The sequence below is a fragment of the Salvelinus namaycush genome, chromosome 16 (genome assembly GCF_016432855.1).
Source record: "Salvelinus namaycush isolate Seneca chromosome 16, SaNama_1.0, whole genome shotgun sequence".
Classification (NCBI taxonomy): domain Eukaryota; kingdom Metazoa; phylum Chordata; class Actinopteri; order Salmoniformes; family Salmonidae; genus Salvelinus; species Salvelinus namaycush.
In genome coordinates this window covers 19844523-19867526 of record NC_052322.1, presented here as the reverse complement: position 1 = coordinate 19867526, position 23004 = coordinate 19844523, and the positions used below count along the sequence as shown (strand labels likewise).

At 45.1% G+C, this 23004-nt stretch overlaps 1 protein-coding gene across 1 annotated transcript; it reads right to left on the bottom strand.

The window, feature by feature from the left end:
* Positions 1 to 462: 462 nt before the first annotated feature.
* nol4la (nucleolar protein 4-like a) lies at positions 463 to 22771 on the bottom strand. The gene is made up of 12 exons (XM_039011464.1): positions 22495 to 22771; positions 12299 to 12441; positions 9589 to 9700; positions 8688 to 8797; positions 5002 to 5143; positions 3370 to 3665; positions 3000 to 3185; positions 2211 to 2408; positions 1902 to 2027; positions 918 to 1128; positions 624 to 686; positions 463 to 593 (listed from the first exon to the last, which is right to left on the bottom strand). The coding sequence occupies exons 1-12, from the start codon at positions 22769 to 22771 to the stop codon at positions 463 to 465; spliced, it is 1995 nt and encodes a 664-aa protein (XP_038867392.1).
* Between the last annotated feature and the right edge of the window lie 233 nt (positions 22772 to 23004).

Genomic DNA, 23004 nt, shown 5'->3' with positions numbered 1-23004 from the left:
CTTTAAAAACTACTGTTGAGATGAACAGATCAGTTACAAAAGGTCAAATCTGAAGCAGCAATACATGTTTGACAATTACCTCCTCAGAGCTTAGAAAAGAGCATCCACTGAAGGAGGTGACTTCGGGGTGTTTCTGGGGGAATGGATGAAGTGGGTAGGGTGTAGGTTTGTTATGGGAATGGCAGAAGTTAACTGGGCACTAAGATCAGTGTGAAATTATGGATTGTATTCTTTTTTTAATTGTTTCTGCTCCTGTGATATGTAAACTGTGAATGTGTACCATATATCTACCATCTGCTGTATATGGCCCAATTGTGCAATGCAGTTTTACTCTTATTCTTTACTTTGACTCTTTATTCAGTTGAGTGTATAGATGTCTGACTGTGTGTGACTGAGGGTGATAGTGCAGACGGAGAGTCTGGGGAGACGGTGCGGTTCGGCCCGGTCTGGCCTGGTTCTGTTTCAGTTATGCTGCAGGATTAGGTTTTCCAGCTCATCTGCGGAGCGCAGCAGGAAGGCGGCAGACTCTCGATACCCGGCGATGAGCTGCCGCACCGCTGTGACCTCAGGGGGGCTGAGCTGAGCCGAGGCTCCTCCCCCGCCTCCACCCTGACCACCGTGACTGTTAGAACTGGAGGAAGAGGAGGAGGTGGGAGCCACAGACTTCATACTGAGATCAGTGGGACCTGGAGAGAGAAATTATAGTTTACTGTAAATTTGATTACCCCATACAGTAAAGAAAGCACAAGATTATTGTTATACACAGGGTCTATAGAAACTGTAATATTATTGATATACATTATAGGCAATAATTAATCACACTAATATAGATACAGGCACATACAAACACACATGGACAAACACATTCCCATTGACTCTAGGTCTAGGACTATAGGAATTGGGTTAAAGCTAATTACCATTGGTCTGTGTGGTGGCACCGGTGGTCGGCAGGTTGTTGCCGATTGCCCCGTAACTGTGGAAGCTGTAGTTGAGGCCTCCGTTGGTGCCGTTGGTGTAGACTGGGTCCTGGGTTTGGGACTGGGAGTAGGCTGAGGCAGCCAGGGAGAAGCCTGAAGGGGCCCCTGAGGCCGGGTCCCTGGAGCCGTTCTTATCAACAGTAGCAAGTTCCTCCTAGGGGAGTAGTTACAATAGTTATTACACTGTACTTACAGGAAGAAGAACATAGTAATAAGAACATGTAAAGTATTAGCAAGATATACAGTAAATTAATATACTGTAGCTACTTACAGATGTACTATCTTAATTTGTTCACTCTGTTGTGGCAGAGAATGTGCAAATTGTAGTGTACTCGTGGTTTAAAAAGGCTTCTAAAGTTTGTAATGTCCACTTTAAAATGTCAGACTTTATGTATTCTAACAACAAAAAATGATCAACCCCTACAAAAATGTCCATTAATTATAATCCAAATAATAATTCACATTTCCTGTTGCAGCATGATTATATTCCTGCTGTGAGAAACTGGTCAAGTTAAGATAGAACATCTGTACTGCACATACTGCTAGTGATGTCACCAGCTTTTCTGTAAATTGTCATTATTTCGCCACTATGGCCTATTTATTGCCTTACCTACCTAATCTTACTACATTTGCACACACTGTACATAGATTTCTATTGTGTTATTGACTGTACGTTTGTTTATCCCATGTGTAACTCTGTGTTGTTTGTGTCGCACTGCTTTGCTTTATCTTAGCCAGGTCGCAGTTGTAAATGAGAACTTGTTCTCAACTGGTTAAATAAATGTTTTAAATTAAAATAAAAACTATTCTGTAAATATTCCAGAATAACACACTCTTTATCTACTGTCATGGATGAACAAACACACAAATGAATACACTCGAAAATCACATTAATGAATGAATACACACATTCTGTGAACACACACTCACAGGGCCTTGATAGACATCTAGTCGCATCCTCTTGGCAGCATTGCGTGTCTCACTTTCACAAGCAGCAGCAAGAATGTTCTCTGCCATGGCAGAGGTGAGGTGGGGAGGTGTGGGCCGTGTCTGACAGCACAGACAAAACAGAGACAGTGTGAAGGGTGTGCATTATAACATTACTGTGCGAGTGAATTTAGTGAACGTTTATGCATGTTCATGAAACGTGTACATTGGCAGATAAAAAAGCATAGCTTTCTACAAATCCTGGCCGTCCTAGTCTCTAAAAACAATCAGAATACGGAGGGGAACAGTGCCTACCTCAAAACCAACCTTCTTCAAACGGCGGCAGGACTTGAGGTAGGTGCGGATGCGCTTGCGGGAGCGCTCCTGGAACTCAGGGAACTGTCGGCTGCACGACTCAATGATGGCCTGGATCTTCTCCTTGGGCTGCTTGGAGATGGGCACCATGCGGTCCAGGTTCTCATCCACAAACAGACGAACAAACATCTGAGAGGGTAGAGATAGAGGGGGGAAGGGAGGAGAGAGGGGAGGTTGGGGTGTAGAGGGGAGGAGAGGGGGAAGAGAGAGTTTATAAGGGACACAAGAGAGGATGGGGGTGTAGAGGGGAGGAGAGGGGGAAGAGGGAGTTTATAAGGGAGATGAGAGGATGAGGGGTGTAAAGGGTAGAGAAAGGATGGGGGTGTAAAAGGGACGAGAGAGGAGAAGTGGGTGTAGAGTAGGGGGAAGCAGGAGGGGGAGGTGTTAACAGGGGAAAAAAGAGCCAAAGCAGAAAGGGGAGCAGCCAGGGCGGTGGAGCATGAAATAGGGTGGGAAGAAAAGGAGAAGGGATAAAGAGGGGGGAGAGAGGAAATAAGATATACTGAATACCAAAGATTTGAAGCATGTCATTTCAAATTTTAACTCTTACATTCATATTCTTTAGAAAAAGAGCAAACATGACTTCTTTGTTGATATTTGGGTTGCATAAAGACCAAATGCGTTGCATAAAGGCCAACTGCATTGCATAAAGGCCAATTGCTAAGTAATACAACCATTGAAGTCTATATTTACAAGTGACAGTTGTGATGGGACTCTTACATTGAAGGCTTTCAGCCTCTCTGGGTCCATTCCCTCTGCATCAGTGATCTTATCACTGTCATCATGGTCGTCGTGATCGTCATCATCATCATCAATGATCTGAGCACGCCCAGAGGTCAAGTCCTCAGCGCTCATGCTCAGTTCAGTCTTCACTGAGTCATAGCTTCCGGAGCTGTACTGAGGAGACTAAACACAAACACACACACACACACACACACACACACACACACACACACACACAGAGACAAACACACACACACGTACACACATACACACACACATATCGCTATTAAAGCAACAGTGGAGGACACAAAGCAATGTTCAAGGTTCCTATCAAAAGGCCATATTCAAATACCTTTGCTATCCTTACCTTGTTGCCGTAGTCTGGATTCCCGGGGCACTTCCTGGTGGAGTCAGTTGGGTAGGGCGTCCCAACAGGGCTCCCCACAGGCAGCAATCTGTCGGTCAGATTGACTGGTTGCTGGTCCTCTGAGGAGGAAGAGGAAGAGGTGGTGGTGCTGAAGTCCAGGGGAGCACTCACCCCGTTCTCAGTCACCTCCCTGTATGGAGCCAATCCATCTGGAGGGACAGCGCCCACAACCATCGCCTCCGGAGGAGTCAGGGCTGGCAGACCGTGGCCACTGCCACTCTCAGAGGAGTCATCATCTGTCAGAGAGAGCAGGAGAGAGAGAAACGGTAAAGAGATGGAAACACTGATGTAAAATCCACTGATGGAAACACCACTGACAGAAACACCACTGATGTAAAATCCACTAATGGAAACACCACTGATAGAAACACCACTGATGGAAACACCACTGATGGAAACACCACCTCACCTATTCCCAGCAACGCAAGGTAGTATAATGATTTACAGATTATGTTTAACTCAAATTAGTCTCAACAAATCCAGAGATTACCATTCATTAAAAAAAATCTCACCATTACACCATTTTTGAATGAAAATGCAAACAGACAAATCCTGCCAATAGAGCTTTTGCTAAAGCTAGGTTGGTGTGTTGAGAGGATGCGCTGTGTGGCTGTTGTTTTTGATGGAGTAAATGTGTACATGTTTTTGCTTGCTCAATAATTTCTCTCCTTAGTTGGGGGAGGGGTCGACATGCATTATGTTGTGCTGTCAGAGTGTTTGTATAGGAAGAGGGGGGTATTGGGGTCAGCTGTCAGAGTGTTTGTATAGGAAGAGGAGGGTATTGGGGTCAGCTGTCAAACTAATAGGGGGTGCTTTTGCAGTGGAGGCTTGAGTTATGATGGAGGTTTCAAACGGGGGAAGGATGGAGATGAGGAGGGAGGAAGGGAGGAGGGGGAGAACATGATGGGGAAGAGGTGAAGGGGCGGAAACAGACCCTCACAAGGCTGGCATGTGAAGTATGAGGGAACAGTATTGATGTGTGACAATAACACTGTTGGGGGTATGCTGTTAAACCACAAAGACAGCTGATTTCTACCACTCTAACCATCGCCTTTTCCCTAAGGCAGGGGGGACCATCAAAGTCTCCCTTTCCTCCATTCAAATCTAAAAGGGTCCACTCACAGGGATTTCCATTGTTGTGCTGAGCCTGTGAGGCCTCGTATGGCTTTTTTTCTATTGTGTTGACTACTAAGAATCCAGCCAGTGCAAAATCTGTGACTTTTTCTTTGAATACACTATTCAGTACAAACTGATAACCGGTTATCTATAGTGGATGTCCACTTTCCCTTCATGAGGTAGTCATGGATGGAGGTGGGGGTGGGTGGAGGCCCTTAGGCATTAGGGATTAAGGTTGGGTTGGAGTACTGAAACACTCCACATGAAGGGGGAGTCGGTTTTATTAGTACATTAATAACAGCACATGTTGCTGCCTATACTATGAGTATATGCCCCCCCCCCCCCCCACACACACACACACCTGTTAATGTACACACCAACTCCAACTCATCCATTGCGTGTAAGCAGGAACATACTGCACACAAACACACAAACACAAAAAGGCCAGCAGTTTACCATCCTCCTCTTTGAGTGTGGTCTGTGGGCTTTGTACATTCTCTCCATTGGGGGGACTGAGCTCAGGGACAGGGGGACGCTCAGCAGAGACCCACGTGGGCTCAGTCATATCCATGTCCTCACTGCTCACCGAACTGTCATCCTGAGGAGAGCGAGAGACATAGAAATAGGAAGATTGAGACACTTATCAAGCTACGATTTCGTCCCTGGGGAGAAGTCTAGGAAAAGTGAATAGGCTGCTGAAGAGAGCAGTAGACTGCATGAGGTAAATCACTCTCACTCAGGAGGACAAAGGCTAGACCAAAAAGCTTCCCCTTTGCCACTTTTTATTTGAGCTAGCAGTCAGGACATGTGTTAAACACACACAATAAGAGTACATTATGAAAAATGGAAATGGAAAGCACAGTCCACACTCAGTCCAAGTTGAGGCAATGACATTTTCTCCTGAGAGAATCTCCTTATTAAATAATGTGTCTTGAAGCGCTGTTATTTTTAACTGTGGAAAGTAGAAACCCAAAACTTGTTCACTCTAATGGAACACAGCCAGGAGTAGCCTAGCAGTTAAGAGGTTTGGGCCAATAACCGAAAGTTTGCTGGTTTGATTCTCCTAGCAGGCAAGGTGGAAAATTCTGCTGTTCTGCCCTGACTTTGGTAAATAATCTACTTACAAGGAGGCCTGGCCTATATGCACTGTAAACCCCAAGGCAATTTTAACTCAATACTTCTAATAAGTTGTACTCAAAGTTAATGAAAAGTCATTATAACTTCAAATGTTTATGTGGTACTGACTCAAAACTAAATGACAAGTCACACCAACTAAATTGTTTTAAGATATGATAACAAATGAACTTTTTTTCCCAGCATGCTCTACTGCAGGTAGATTTTTTGGAATTGTTTTTAATATCTGTGTTTTTGCATGTACATTGAGTGATTGATTGATTAAATGTTAGGCTACACAAAGATACATATTTTTTTTAGAATCTAATCCAATCATTGAATTTTTGCACCCGCTACTGAAATGGTTGTTCCAGTTTAAATGGCTTAGGTATTTTCCTCCCACTGTTCTTAACCCTGGCAGTCATTATGAATGCAGGTTGTGGGTGAATACAAATTTCAAGTGTTGGATAGCATAACGCTGGCTAGATTCCAATAGGAATTACAAATCACTTTGCAAGCCAGCATAATGTGATTACAGTTAGGGTTGTACAATCCTGGTCAATTTCCCAAGTTTTCCATAAATCATGGTTGGAAGATTACTGGAATTTTGAGGGGAATGTTATAGTATTTTGCAACCCTACTTGCAGGCCTGATGTGGCCTGTAAAACTATGAGTTTCAGGCCACTGTATAAGGCCTTATTATATATGTAATGGCTCAATTATAATTATAATATTTGCCTAGGAACTCACTTCGTGAAGGCCACAGGATGGAAAATTAAAGAATTCAGCAACCATGTCTCTGTCACTAACAAATAGTCATGGGTGGTAACTCTACAATTCAATTGAAAATGCAAGACACACTGGGAAATTATTAGAGGCATGGCTTACTGGGGGCCTTAAATGTAAGTATACCTTACTCAAGAAAACTGCATTTGTATGCATTTGAAGGTAGTACTGCTCACTTCAGCTATTTAAGTTTCTTAACTTCATTTTTTTTAGGTAATCAGTTTTCTCAAAATGTTTGAGTAGCCAGAACTTATCCGATTTTACAGTGTGCATGACGAAATAACATCTACTGCTCTTGCCAGGCCAGGGGTGTTGCAGATGGGGTTAGCTTATTATGAATACACTGGCTAATACCTTGCATATATCATGAACCTATGAGAACACAGTTGAACCCACATACAGAACAGTACAGTATAGTACAGTACAGTAAGAACCAAGAACTGATATCCTCCTGAGGAAACACAACACACTCCTCTGAGGGTTCTGTAGAGGGCTGAGGCACTTACTGGAGGCTCTATTAGGTACCAAGTGATGCATGGTGTAATAAAGAGAGAGAGGGGAGGAGAGAGAGAGAGAGGGGAGGATAGAGAGAGGGGAGTAGAGCAAGAGGGGAGGAGAGAGAGAGGGGAGGATAGAGAGGGAAGGAGATAGAGACGGGAGGAAAAATAGAGAGGGAAGAGAGACAGAGAGGGGAGGAGAGATAGAGAGGGGAGGAAAGATAGAGAGGGTAGAGAGAGTAGAGAAATAGAGAGGGGAGGAGAGATAGTTTGAGAGAGGGGGAGAGAGAGGGAGAGAGAGAGGGGAGAGAGAAAAGAAGAGAGGCAGAGACAGCTAGAAAGGGGTGAGTTGGAGAGTGATAAAGGATGAGGGAGACCTGAAGCGGCAGGCAGAAACATGGGATGTAAATAAATAGAATACCCTATTCTGTTCTATGTTAACCACCCTCCCAAACTTCCAATAGTGTTTGGAACACAATGACCACCACATTAGAAGGGCCCTCTGCAAGAACTCTCCACCACTCTTTCTGTTGCTGTTTTTTATTCTCTCGCTCTCCTTCTCTCTCTCTCTTACACATGCACATGCATGTTTAATTGATTTAGGCATTTATGCATGAATAAACGACGTGCACAATCTCCGACATGAAAGCTGTGAAAAGTGACATCATTGATGACATAGGCTACCATGTCCTGCAGCCAAAATGTCAACTGGTCAAGCAAAGGTGAGATTCATTCAAAACGGAACTGACTGAGCTGTATCACGGCAATATCTTCAAAATACACTATATATACAAAGGTATGTGAACACCCCTTCAAATTAGTGGATTTGGCTATTTCAGCCGCAACCGTTGCTGACAGGTGTGTAAAATCAAGCACATCGCCATGCAATCTCCATAGACAAACATTGGCAGTAGAATGGCCTTAATGAAGAGCTCAGTGACTTACAACGTGGCACTGTCATAGGATGCCACCATTCCAACAACTCAGTTCGTCAAATTTCTACCCTGCTAGAGCTGCCCCGGTCAACTGTAAGTGCTGTTATTGTGAAGTGTAAACTTCTAGGATCAACAACGGTGATTTCCCTAAAATCCTACCGCGCGGGTGTGCGTAAGAAGTCCAGTGTTGGAGTAGAATGAGGCAGAGTGTTGTCTCTGATGTCACTGTCACGATACAGTAAACTACAGCAGCCTACAGTAGCCTACAGTAGCCTACAGCAGCCTACAGCAGCCTACAGCAGCCTATAGTGGCCTACAGCAGCCTACAGTAGCCTACCGCAGATTACAGTGGCCTACAGCAGCCTACAGCAGCCTACAGTGGCATATAATCAAATCCTGTCCGTGTCTTTAGATTCTAATTGGTGAATCTGCTGCCTCCCTTGCTGTGTTTAGATAGTTGGTTGACCATAACATTGTCCTCACCCCTCCATCTTTTTTTCATGGCACTTGATGTTAAATTTCTAGTAGATCCCGCTAGGCCCTGTGCTGAATGCAAAGTTGTAGACAAAGAAGATAAACTGAGTCAATCTGGGCTTAATTTTTGTTGTTGTTGCAATCCATTGCAGTTGAGTGGGTCCTGATGTTCCAGAGGACGTAAACCTATCGGTGTCTACCCTACTCGCAAAGTCAAAGAAATGTGTGGATATGGAAACGTTACAAATGTCCCCTCCCCCTCACCCTTTACCACCCCCCCCCCCCCCGAACACACACCCACCCGAACACACACCCACCCACACACTGTATGCCTTACCCTCTCATTGGCAGTCATGCACTGTAGTTTCATCTGTTTCAGGTAGGTGGCAGTCAGTGGCATGTTGTAGTCAATGAGGTCCGGAACCAAGGAGGTTGGTCGATCATTTTCTGTACAGAGAATACAGTAACACTCATACAGTGAGATCATTCCCAAAACAAACAATCAGGTAAAGCAAACTACGCATTAAGAGCTTTTTGAGTACTCCCACGTGCCATTTGGGCTCCGCAACACCCCTACACTGTCTATTGGTTTTCTTTGACCGGAATGTCCATTCATCTGATCTGGTTCCTCTGATTTTAATCAGAATCGATCTCTGATTAAAAGGCAATTATGACAACCATGGTGGCCCTTGAGATCTGGAGTCATGAACTGCTGTTTTAATGCTGCAACCTAAACAATGGGAAGCCCTCTGTGTTCCCCACCATGACCACTAGAGAGACCCCATGCTCCTTCTATTGGAACATTGTATTCATTATTTAGGACCTCTTGGGTCTTTGTTCCATCATTTGGCTTAATGATGGCCTCCACCTTTAATTGCCCCTAAAAATGGCTTACGAAACATTCACAGAGACCTACGACTATATATTTAAACGACAGATTGGACACTGCGTTGAGTGTGTGAAGCCCAATGAATATGGGGCTGTAGATGTACTAGCAGTCAATTCAATGGGTCAATATGTATAGTAGCATTGCAATTCATAATTTTGACAAAGGTAGTAGGAAGGTGATATGCGTTATAACAATAACCCCTTATAAAGCTTTAGAAGGAATTGTTGCTATTCAGATAGATGTCAAATTGAAAGGAGTCTTTCTTATCAAACAAGACTTTTATACCTGAATAAATATATACAATCAATTAATAAACAGGAGCCAGTAAACTGACTTGGGAGTTAGTAACCTTTGAACTCTGCAGTGCTGGGATTGATGTGCATCCTCTTCTGACACTCTCCACAGTTCATTAGGAAGCGTGTCACTGCCTCCCTGGGCAGGAAGGCGTACGTCTCCGCTATCTGTGCCAGGGGAAAGGTCAGAAGGCACAGGTCAGGGCAGGAGTAGAGGAGGTATAAACTGTTATTAAAGCCTGGGATCAGTGATTATGTTAATGCTTTGTTATCTGGGGTTGGCATGGTGAGGAAGGAATCCTTCCTCAATGCTCCAACAACCTCTCTCTCTCTCACACACACATCTGCTGCTGATATCCTGACTGTTTGAATTGACCATCTACTTATTTCTGCTTTGATATCCCATGCTGGAGCTGGGGCCTTTTCTTCACCTGCTCGCTCTCTCTCAGGTGCAGCTGACTCATATATATTCCCCTCTCTCTCCCTCTCTATCTCCCTTCTCTGTTTATCTCTGCCTCTCTGCCCCCACTGGCGTTTCCCTGCTAAACAAGGCGACCTTCATGTGACCATGGCAAGGCAGCAGGGATTCCCAGCTCACCCCCCTCTCCCCCTCCCCCAGGGCAGCATAGAGGGAAAGGCCGACCAGAGGAATCTGCACTTCCCAGAAGGCCAAGGTGACAGCTCCATATTATGCCCCTGCCCCAATGGCGCTCAGTGCCTTCTCAAAAGGGTACGTGCTATGAGATGTGACAGGACCTCTCTACAGGGCAGGGGCGAGAGGCAAGAGAGGGAAATGGTCCTGGTCCCCAGGGGGTTTAACAGCCATGCTCCCTAAAAAACTGTCTCACAACACAGACAAAGACCCCCCAGCTGCAGACACAGACTTGGCTCTTCAGACCTCACTAGATCCTAAATACACTGGGTGAATACAGTTGCAACATAGAACAATATGATCTAGGAATGCATACGCTGTTGATGATGTGGTTTATCTATGTGCTATACTTTTTTTTTTAAATCAAATCAAATTTTATTAGTCACATGCGCTGAATACAACAGGTGTAGATCTTACAGTGAAATGATTACTTACAAGCCCTTAACCAACAAAGCAGTTTTACCAAAAATACCTACAAAATAAGAAATAAAGTAACAAATAATTAAAGAGCAGCAGTGAAATAATAATAGCGAGGCTATATACAGGGGGTACCGGTACAATGTGCGGGGGCACCGGTTAGTCAAGGTAATTGAGGTAATATATACATGTGGGTAGAGTTATTAAAGTGACTTATGCATAGATAATAACAGAGAGTAGCAGCAGCGTAAAAGAGGGGGGGGGGGGGGGGGGGGGGGGGGGGGCAATGCAAATAGTCTGGGTTAGCCATTTGATTAGATGGTCAGTTGTCTTATGGCTTAGGGGTAGAAGCTGTTTAGAAGCCTCTTGGACCTAGACTGGCGCTCCGGTACCACTTGCCCTGCGGTAGCAGAGAGAACAGTCTATGACTAGGGTGGCTGGAGTCTTTGACAATTTTTAGGGCCTTCCTCTGACACCACCTTGTATAGAGGTCCTGGATGACAGGAAGCTTGGCCCCAGTGATGTACTGGGCCGTACGCACTACCCTCTGTAGTGCCTTGTGGTCGGAGACCAAGCAGTTGCATACCAGGCGTAGATGCAACCAGTCGCCATACCAGGCGTAGATGCAACCAGCCAGGATGCTCTCAATGGTGCAGTTGTAGAACCTTTTGAGGATCTGAGGACCTATGCCAAATCTTTTCAGTCTCCCGAGGGGAATAGGTTTTGTCATGCCCTCTTCACGACTGTTTTGGTGTGCTTGGACCATGTTAGTTTGTTGGTGATGTGGACATCAAGGAACTTGAAGCTCTCAACCTGCTCCACTATGGCCCTGTCGATGAGAATAGGGGCATCCTCGGTCCTCCTTTTCCTGTAGTCCACAATCATCTCCTTTGTCTTGATCACGTTGAGGGAGAGGTTGTTGTCCAGGCACCACACAGCCAGGTCTCTGACCTTCTCCCTATAGGCTGTCTCATCGTTGTTGGTGATCAGGCCTACAAATGTTGTGTCATCGGCAAACTTAATGATGGTGTTGGAGTCATGCCTGGCCATGCAGTCATGAGTGAACAGGGAGAACAGGAGGGGACTGAGCACGCACCCCTGAGGGGCCCCCGTGTTAAGGATCAGCGCGGCAGATGTGTTGTTACCTACCTTTACCACCTGGGGGCGGCCTGTCAGGAAGTCTAGGATCCAGTTGCAGAGGGAGGTGTTAAGTCCCAGGGTCCTTAGCTTAGTGATGAGCTTTGAGGGCACTATGCTGAGCTGTAGTCAATGAATAGCATTCTCACATAGGTGTTCCTTTTGTCCAGGTGTGAAAGGGCAGTGGTGTGAAAGGGCAGTGTGGAGCCCAATAGAGATTGCATCATCTGTGGATCTGTTGGGGCGGTATGCAAATTGGAGTGGGTCTAGGGTTTCTGGGATAATGGTGTTGATGTGAGCCATGACCAGCCTTTCAAAGAACTTCATGGCTACATACATACATGAGTGCTACAGGTCGGTAGTCATTTATACTTTTGTCTCCTGTTGAGGATGCGTGGTTGTCTAAGTAACTACTGATGCTATGAATAAGAAATAGCCAGTCTATAAAATGCATATTTTTTGTGGCAGTTTCTAAGAGAATAGGAAGATGCTTTAGTACAGTCTATATAGGATGCATATTGATGAACTGATTGTTTATGTTGGCTCGGTGCCAGTCTTACTGCTTTATAGGTCTTCTTCTGGCCAGCGTGTTTAGGTGCTCTACCAGGGTCGGCACCCATCTCCACATGCATGGCATAGATGATGTCGAAGAAGTCCTCCACCACTGCCACCCTCTTCAGGGATGAGCTGTCCTGGGCCGAGCCTGCATCTGCACACTGGAAGACAGAGAGGGAAACATTCAATACCCTGCCTGAGAAGACTAAGGCCTGTGTGTGTGTGTGTGTGTGTGGGGGGGGGGGGGGGGGGGGGGGGGGGGGGGGGGGGGGGTACACGTGTGGGTGTGTTGTCCGTGCATGCATGTGTGTGTGTTTCAGTTCTCTATGGAAAAAGATCTCCGAAACATAACAGTCATGAAAATCTGAAAATATCTGAACCCCTGAGGCTATTGGCTGATACAGGGCTCGTAGTGTGAATGTTAACAAGATGGTTTTCTTATCCCAGCTTTGAGAACAGTGATGATGATTCAGCAGAGCAATATGGATCAGCACACAGGAGTGACAAATATGGAGCAGCTCAGGCAGGGTCCAGGACAAATCACCACAGGGTCAGCTCTACTGAGATGTCCAGTGCTACTGTCTGTGTCTAAGTAGCTCCCTGCTCTACAGGCTAGCTGCCTGTCTGTGTCTAAGTAGCTCCCTGCTCTACAGGCTAGCTGCCTGTCTGTGTCTAAGTAGCTCCCTGCTCTACAGGCTAGCTGCCTGTCTGTGTCTAAGTAGCTCCCTGCTCTACAGGCTAGCTGCCTGTCTGTGTCTAAGTAGCTCCCTGCTCTACAGGCTGGCTGCCTGTCTGTGTCTCGGGCTAGCCTAACAGAGTGTTTCCTGACAGATGTCACTGGCTCAGGCTGCTGCTTCTGGCTCTGGGTATCATCACACACCCACTGGCCAGATCACTGCTGGGGCTGGGGCTAGTGTACTGCAGTGGGCCTCGATCCATCTTGTGTTCAGAGAATTAGCTGCCAGATTAGCTTCCCCTCAGCAGAGCTTCTTCATCCCTGCAGAGTCAGTCTCTCTCTCTGTTACACAGACTCTGAGATTGCTCCACTGCAGAGAGAGAGAGAGGGCGAGAGGGAGAGATAGCTGCGGCTTCATTCAATGTCCCCACCAGCACCACCTCATCCCTGCAGTCAGTGTTTAAAAATAACACCCCGTCCTGTACTGTACAATGCCGACAGCTCCTCCTACAGCCAACCCCCAGCATCCACCCTGCTTCCAGTGCCGCTGACCCCGTCACCATAGAAACGGCCACAATCTCTCTCTTGGGCAGGTGTGCAGGGCAGAGGGTCATGTGACACTCAGTTGGAACTCATATCGCTACGACAACGGCCTTGTTGCTTAATAGCCTACTTACCACATGGGCTTTCTTTCTTCCACCGGGTCACCGCTGGGCCTTCTCTCTCTTTCTCCCTCAAGTTGTTTCTTTTCCTTGTTACATTTGTCTCTATTCTGTATGACTTTGTTTCCCCCTCTTGTGGGGGTGTTCATTTCATCTGGTGTATCACTTCCTCAAGAAATGACTTTTATGTACATAAACATGTGACCTGAGGTTTATGTACAGGATGTACGGCCCTGAATAGAAGCTGAGGTCAATGAAACAAAAGAACGGAATATTCTATACATCTAGTTAAGTCCCTGGTACACAGTACCAATGTAGATTCCAAAAGTTGTGAGATGTCAGGGGATGTGTTCGAGGTGGGACTCAGTGTTTCTCGAGGAGGGTCCATATATCAGAAAGTTATGCCCGGCATCACTGATGAATCTCACTCTTTTTATTATACTGTATATCATTTTTCTCTCCTCTGACATTTCAAATCCTGCTCCTGCTATCTGACATTTATTTAGCTCTTCCTCCTCCGACAGTGTCCTTCTCTTCCTCTCTCCCTACCTCTGTCCCGTTCGTTATTTTCTTCCCCATTCTCCCTGCTCCTGCTCTCCCAAGTGCAAGGTAATGATCGTTGCCATGGCAACTAAAACCAGCTCACAGAGCGGGTTTGTTTTAATCCGGCCCGTCTCCTCTCTCTCTGTAGCCACTCTCCCTCCCTGTCAACATGTTCTTGATGTAATAGCCTAATGATAATGAAATAATAATACTAACAATCCTAATCATCATCACTCCTGTAAGGTATCATTTTCCTGATGACATCATCATTATTCAGGACAAAAATAGTGAACATGTCCGTTATTTTCAGCATACTCAAAATAGGATCCAACCCGGGACACTCTTGTACTGCACATATCCAGACATCTACCAGTGTTAGATCTGCCATTGTCCTCTCTGACACTACAACATACTGTATATCTCACTAACCAAGATTTCTATTGCTATTATTGCCTCCTATGTCCTCTTTGTTTTTCAGTGAACTGTGGTGCAGCAGACAAGACTCCATCACCCTTGGCAGGAATCAACCCAGACTCAATCCAGCAATTAATTTGTCCAAAAGATTTAGCATCCCTTAGAACAGGGTTTTCCAAACTCGGTCCTGGGCCCGAGGTTTTGGTTTTTGCCCTAGCATTACACAGCTTGATGATGAGTTGGTCATTTGAATCAGCTGTGTAGTACTAGGGCAAAAAACAAAACGTGCACCCAGGGGGGGGGGGGGGGGGGGGGCCATGACCGAGATTGGGAAACACTGCCTTAGAAGGGTTGCAGATTGCCAGCGAAGATAAACAGATTAACTCTTCACTTGCAACATATGCGCTCAAGGGGTAGTTTAACCATTAATTCACACAGTGTGTGTGTGTGTGTGTGTGTGTGTGTGTGTGTGTGTGTGTGTGTGTGTGTGTGTGTGTGTGTGTGTGTGTGTGTGTGTGTGTGTGTGTGTGTGTGTGTGTGTGTGTGTGTGTGTCTGTGTGTCTGTGTGTCTGTGTGTGTCTGTCTGTGTGTGAGGCACACTCATGTTTATATGTTTAAATGTTCGATCTGTTTATTCAGCATAGTCCACAAGGTGTATGTTGCGTAGCTGGAGAAGACCAGCTGTTGAATGGTAAATATGTGGTCTCATCAGCATCACAGTGTTTTACAGGAGGGAGACATGTCAGCAGCCCTAATCACCATCACCACATAAACCTATCAACACTCCAACTGTCTCTCTTCCTGTTTCCTCTCTCTCTCCATCTTCCCCTTTCTCCTTTTCTCCATCTTTCTAATCCCATAGGACTGCTCTCCCGAGCCACAGCATACCCCCCATCCCCTGCTCTCTCTCTCTCTCTCTCTCTCTCTTTCTCTCTCTCTCTCTCTCTCTCTCTCTCTCTCTCTCTCTCTCTCTCTCTCTCTCTCTCTCTCTCCCTGTCCCGCTCCAAACAGCTCTGTTGCTAGGAGACTGGAGGGGTTGATTCGGCCCGGCCACCCCCACCCCCCCTGGCAGTCACACACACTAGCAGAGAGAGAGTCGCTGAGGGGAAAGGAGAGAGCGGAGGAGAGGAGCGGTCCTGCACACAGACGGTTCGGGGGGGCTGGAGGCAGCTGGGTCACACAGACAGGCCAGTGGACAGAGGAAGGGAGAAAACCACAGCAAACATCTCAAATGGAAAGGGCAATTTATCCTCAATGGAGGAGGGAGAGCAAACACTGTAAAGCTCCACAGCCATTAAAATATATACAGGATTTACAGTCGTATGTTTTCACAAATACTGCCGGTAGCAATCCCACAGATACAGTATAGCTCTGTATAAATAAAATAGAAAAAATATTGTGTTTGATAGACTACACTACACAAGAAGAGAGCTGTAATCATACGCAGTTGGTTATGGGTGGTGGTGGCAGATAGACGGAGCCCCAACAAAAGAGGGACGGTGGGAGAAAGAAAGAGGGACATTGGAGAAAGAAAGAGGTACAGTGGGAGAACGAAAGATGGAAAGTGGGAGAATGAAAGAGGGACAGCGGGAGAACGAAGGAGGGACAGTGGGAGAAAGAAAGAGGGACATTGGGGGTAAAGGATGGCTTTGTCAACAGCACTAATTACTCAGATTATCTCATTGCAGATGTAACAACAGGTCACCTTTTAAAGTCCCATCTCCCCCTTGTAAATCCATCAGCAAGATAATGGATGCATAAATGGGAAAGCCCTGGTGTCCTCATTAGGGAGGGGGGTAGGAGGGGGGTGCAGCAGTGAGGACATACAGATGTGTCCTGCAATGCAGTTTAAAAAGGCTTTTGAAGTTTGCAATTCCCACTTTGACATTTCAGACTTTTTCCCTTGTAAAAAATCAACCCCAACAAAATGTCCATTAATTATAATCCACAAAATAATTCACATTTCCTGTTGCTGCAGGATTATTTTCCTGCTGTAGCAAACTGGCTCAAATTAAGATCCTACATATGTATAAAACATAATCTCCTTGCCCCCCTTTTTAAAACCTCTCCTCTTTCTGCCGGCCTCCTTCGTTTATTACCCCCGTTTCTCTTTTCTTCTCCCCGTTCCTTTGCTCACTCTCCCTCAGTTCATAAAACCCCTTCATTAAATCCACATTAGGTCTGCCATGCTCTCCCCCTATGTCCCGTTCCCTGCCTCCTCCCCCTCTCTCTCTCTCCTTTTCTTTCTCTCTCTCTCTCTTTCTCTGTCTTTCGCACTCCCATGATGATCATTAAATGATAGAGCGTGTGACAGTCCCAGTAACTCATCCAGGCCCTGACAGACCCCATCCCTCTGTTGATGTTCCAGTCACCACCCCAAACAGAACATCCTGATGTACTACACATAGATTCTGCAATCTGGGCCTTTCATCATCTTTGTGTTATTACTACATAATTACTACATATTTTCTATTTCTGTTACAATGTTCGGGTTGTTAAATATTTGTCCTGCTACAGCATTAAAAAAATGATAGTAGCAGAGTGTAGTAGTAAGATTTAACACCGAGGCGTAAGGCTGTGTGTGTGTGTGTGTGTGTGTGTGTGTGTGTGTGTGTGTGTGTGTGTGTGTGTGTGTGTGTGTGTGTGTGTGTGTGTGTGTGTGTGTGTGTGTGTGTGTGTGTGTGTGTTGAGATCTAGAGCAGAGCTCAGACTCTCCCACACAGGGGGAGCCCCCAGGCCAGTTAAAAATGGTGTTAATTTATCCTCCTATGGGAGCAAAGAACTGTCTCTCCATGGCAACAGAGAGGGTGCTGAGGGGAGGAAAAACAGAGCAGCACGATCAACGACCCCCTCTTTGTACGGACACACACACACACACAGTAACATACACATTTTCACTCTCTCACACAAAAACACACACTCGCATAAGGACACACTCCAATATCAAACTCTGTGCACAGCTTATTAGAGATTCATTACAAATGTATTACCAAAAGGCTAGGAACACATTGGCTTCAAATATGTAGGTCTACCGAATCCTCTTGTCCTAGAAGAGGCCTCATTCACAAAAATAAGTGGTTGCATCATCTCTCTCTGTATATAATGTGTCTATGTGTGTCATCTACATCCAAAGCAGAAGAGCCTTGCACATAATTTATTTGAAGGGGCACTGAGGGCCAAATGCAATATCTTTCATTCTCTGTAAAATAAACTGTATAGGGATGAAGTTGAGGAGGCACTGGAGACACTCCCATATGACCAAAGCACTGAAATAACCACAGCACGCAGTCAATCACAAAAAAAGTAGGTGAATTGGAGACTTGGTTTAAGAGAGGCCTTGTTGCTGAAAAACCAACATTAAAACAGTACATTATATCCCGTTGTACTTTTTATATTAAGGTAAATTCTCCCCAATCTTGCTAGGTTGAGAGTAAAGAGCAAATTTGTGGCTTTGGTTAAGGTATTTAGCATTTGTAGGCCTAATAACCTATGTACAGTCATAACAAACCAACACATAGAGACTGAATAGGAGGGACAGAAGGAAAGGCTAGATTATGCTGGAGTTGTGCCATGCAAAACTGTTAGCATTAATGCAAATGTTGTTGAATGAAAGGAGCACTATTCTTTTGACTCCGTGCCCTCCTAACAGAGGGGAGCGCTCAGGAGACGTGGAATAATTAATCAGATAATAATGATGACGTTCCTGCTCCATTTTGATGGCAGAACACAAACGTTCCCTGTCTGTCTCAGACGGGACATACTCAACCACTCCCACACCTCTCACCTGTTTCTTTCTATTGTTTTTCATCAAGTTACAATACTCCATTCACTGGGTTACAGCTCTCCCGGAGAGAAAGGTTCATACAGCATTGTAGATGTCAATTAACCCTTTATGCTCTTTTATGACAGCACTTCCTGCAGCATCTTACACATGGAGTCCCATACCTGAGGCTGTGCTGTGTGTGTGCTGAGAAAGTCCTACCAAATCCAGATTGTGAATGAGGGATAGAGATATGTAAAGGTTTCCGTTGGCATGGCAACAAAAAAGCAACCGCTCTCATCCGTTAATATTTTCCGGTGCCATATTTAGAGCAACAAGAGAGAAATGAACACAACATTCGCTTTGAAATGGAGGGCACACCTATAGCTCAATAAATGATTACGTGTGCAAACCAGATTAGTGTTAGACTGTATTATATATGGTGGCAGAGTATCTGTCGGTGTACAATAAATCTCTGCTATTAATAATGTAAAACAAAAAACGACAGGCCGATATGAATCAATGAATCTAGTAATGGTAACGTGTGAATGTACCACTACAGTGGGCATGTCTGCAGTAGTGTATGACTGCAGAACATCTCACCGTGCCGTGGTCTATCAATTGTTATATTCTCCTCCTCCTCACTGTCTGGGCTCTAATCAGGACATAATGAGAGCGAAAGCAGGTTGCATCCCCACACTGAGGCCTGCTGAATTGTCTAAGCACTGCTCGGGCTCTCAGACATACAGAAGGAGAGCGAGAGAAAGGACTCGGGGATATAGACAGAGAGAGAGAGAGTGTGAAAGGGAAAGAGAGAGAGAAATTTCAAACAATCCCATCAACTGTCTGAAATTTAGTTTGCACTAGGCCCGTGCTACAGAACTCTTTAAAACCACTATTCCCTTTAGTCAGTGTCTGTCTCTTCCTTCCACTACTGGACTATCCTGTATAACTCCCTCTGTGTTTACACCAACTGAAAAAAGGTTCCTGTCTGCCCATCAACCACTAGCCATGCAATCCTTGCCCCCACCCCCAACCAACCTCCCCCTCATTTAGCCCCCCTGCCTGCACCCTCAGTGAAACTTGGCACACCCCAGGAGCAGCTGCAGAGGGGCCTCCAACGCCACACTCTGAAAACACGCCCCCCACCACACAGGAGGGGCACTGAGGGCGTTGGGCGTTGTGGTTTTGTACTCTCTCTGTGTGTGTGTATGCGTGTGTGTGCGTGTGTGCGTGTGTGTGTGTGTGTGTGTGTGTGTGTGTGTGTGTGTGTGTGTGTGTGTGTGTGTGTGTGTGTGTGTGTGTGTGTATTCATTAATTCAGATTACGGTAGCATTTACTTTTTTACAGTATAAAACAATCGATTTCACAGTATTGTACTGTGTCATTACACAGTACTTGCTTTGAAACCATATTTATATTACAGTAGGTGTACTGTAATATGAAATACAGAATTTGACTTGCCACCGAGCTGCCTGTAAATGACTGTCAAATTCATGGTAACCCCTTTACAGTGTACCCAATCTCTGTATCTTGTACGCATTTATTTTTGGGTGGCACAATGATATAGGCTTCAAGCGGACAGTGAGAGAATGAAGAAGAGAGAGAGAGAGAGATCTGAGGACTGATAACACATGACCATTAAATCGACTGATACACTATCTACCACTCAGCAAGGGAACAGTCAAAGACGACATACTACTGGCTGACAGACAAGAGAACACACACACAAACCACCTCCACACTCACATTGATACACATTGACCGTTCTTGCATCTAATTGCACCTCTACTTCACTATTTGACTTTCCACTTCCCACTTTAATTAATGATGAAATGACTGCTTGGTGTTTGATTTTGTTGTTCTGTTTGTTGTCTAGTTTTGCACAAGTGGGGGTTGGACATGGGGGAGTCCCCTGCTGTGTCTCATCAATAACTAGAGGTACATACTATTCAGGAATAGTTTCCTTCTATCTAGTAGAACTAGAAATCACATATAGGCCTCTTTAACATCACTTGCATACTATTCTCAGACATGCATGGTAGAAGTAGAAAACAGTGTCCTGCCTAGGCGCTTACCTTTTATTACTGTAGAGCAAGGACATTTACAAACTTGGCCCTCACAGAGTGACATCAGCTATTTCTGGGTTTGTGCATAAAGCTGTGTCAAAACAAAAGGCTTTTGCCCACAAGCAATGTAAAATGGATAAAGTGTCGAAAACTGAGACATTTCAGAACTATAATATGACATAATGAAAAGTAAAGTGTAGATTAATACCTGTGGGTAATAAATGTCGTAGTAAACACAAAAGGGTATTTAACGTTCCATCAGCCAAGATACAAAAAAGAAAGCAAAACTCAACTAAATCTCCAACTCTAGATGCACCTGCCAAGAGTCTTTATCATGAGAAACGATCTAGCCTATAGGACCAGGTGCGGTTAGGTATTTGAGCCAAAAAAAGAAAGGCTACACATTAACACAGGTAAAACACCTGAGGAAGGATCGATCAAATAATCCACACCTCAACCCATTAAACCACACCTCAGCGGTGCTGATATTCAAAACTGTTCTTGTAATTTGAGTCTATTGTTCACACTAATCTTGACGGTCCTTGGAGAGCTTGTCCCAACACCATGGTGGGGGTTGGTGTGATTCCCCGAAGGCATCATATAAAATGGTGTCCGTCTCAACTGGCACTGAACAAACACACACACAACCTCTATCCTGTGCCTATAAAGAGTGTTTTCATAAACTTAGGTCAATCAGCCTAGATAATCAATGTATCAGATAGGATATTCATCGATCTACATTTCCAACCCCAAGTAGCCTATACCCTACCTAAATAAATCATTTACAATTTCACCTCAGATTAACACATGGTTAACAAAATTGTAATACATTTAACCTATATTGCACGAGATTATCATATGGTGAAATCATTCAAATGTCAATTCTAAGCAGCAGTGGTTTTAACTTTGATAGAGGGAGGATGCCGCTATATGCATCTGCTGGATAGCCTTCTCTTTTGTTCCCACCGGAGACCCTCACAGGGATCAAATACGCACGGTGGTTTTACGTCCAACATAGTACAAATGCAATATATCCCTTTTATTTATTCATAAGCATACATCAAAATCGAACGTTTTATAAATGTGGATAAACGTACTAAGTCATAAAAAGACATGCAAGTGTAGGAACTATGCAGGTATGATTGGTTACCAGAGCAACGAGTGCCTGTGGAACGATCCGCATCTATCCTGCACTGGGCAATGTAAAGTTGCGGGGTGAACACATAACTACGCGGATTGACACCGTGGATAGTTTTGCTTTCATAGCATGTGCACGTAAGTTATTGTATTCTTGTCAATATAAATTACTGTTTGTTAATTAGTATAAGACATTAGAACGAAAAAATAATGTGTGGTGCTGCGCATTTAGCCATCCCCATGGAAAGCCGGATGGATTTTGTGGACTTATGCTATAGGGCTATTATACGAGGTAAAGGGGAACATGATAAATTATTTTGTTCATCTATAAACCCTCACCTCCCCCTTCCATACAATGTCCTCCTCTAAGGGATACACCAAGCACCCCGGCATCCCCACAATTTGGGCACACCGCTCGCTGGCACCCAATGTATGCGCGCACACTCAATTGTCCTACATGTTAGGAGTCTGGACAAGACATACTTTTTATGTTGTGAATGGGCTATTAACTCATATATACTGCTTAGTAGCATAGCGTTCAGTTGACAGGACATTAAACGAGTCATTTGCCAGACGACCACAGAATGATACCCCACACTGGCGATGTTGCTTCTATAGGCACCGGCGTTGCTATGGCAGCTGGGGATGGGAGTGTGACTGCTCTGTTGAAAGGATGAGAGTCGGTCAAACCGACCTTTCTGTGAATAGGTTGGGTTCAAGGGGGAAAGCCAAACGCTGAAAAGTTGTAATCAAATAGGTTATGACAGGTGCATGTGGTTGTGGTGAAATCGAATAGGTTTCATTGACGATAACGGGACGTCTCATGCGCGCGCACGCGCGCGCAAACACACACACACTTTACCGTTGACTTGGCACACACACACACACACACACACACACACACACACACACACACACACACACACACACACACACACACACTTTACCGTTGACTTGACTGGGACATATAGGACGGGCTTCCCTGACGCTCCTTTCTTGTGCTCTCCCAGAATGTTGCTCCCGACCTGAAACCCTTTCGACTTCACCCAAAATTTGAATTTGGCATTGATGTGGCTATTGTCGACATACATGCCGTCCGACTCTTCGTTTTGCAACAGTGTCTGCATGATTTTGTTGTATTTTCGCCGGGTGACGGTCTTTGTTTTACCCGAGTCCCCATATGTCCGGAGGCACCAGTCCTGAAATTCACTGAACATCTCCGCTCCTAAAACGACGGGACTCCGGCTCCTTTTCGTTACATCCGTGCATGATGATTTTTTTGTTGCCATAGCGTTCGATCTTATAACCCGTTTGGCTCTTCAAATAATAAAATAGCTATTATGCAGGTTTCCCCCTCCTCTCCCGTCCCGCGTCGAGGAGGATGGTTCCGCAACTACGATGGCTTTCTCCCTTTCCTTGTCAGCTGGAATAAAGGCGTAGGAAACTGATT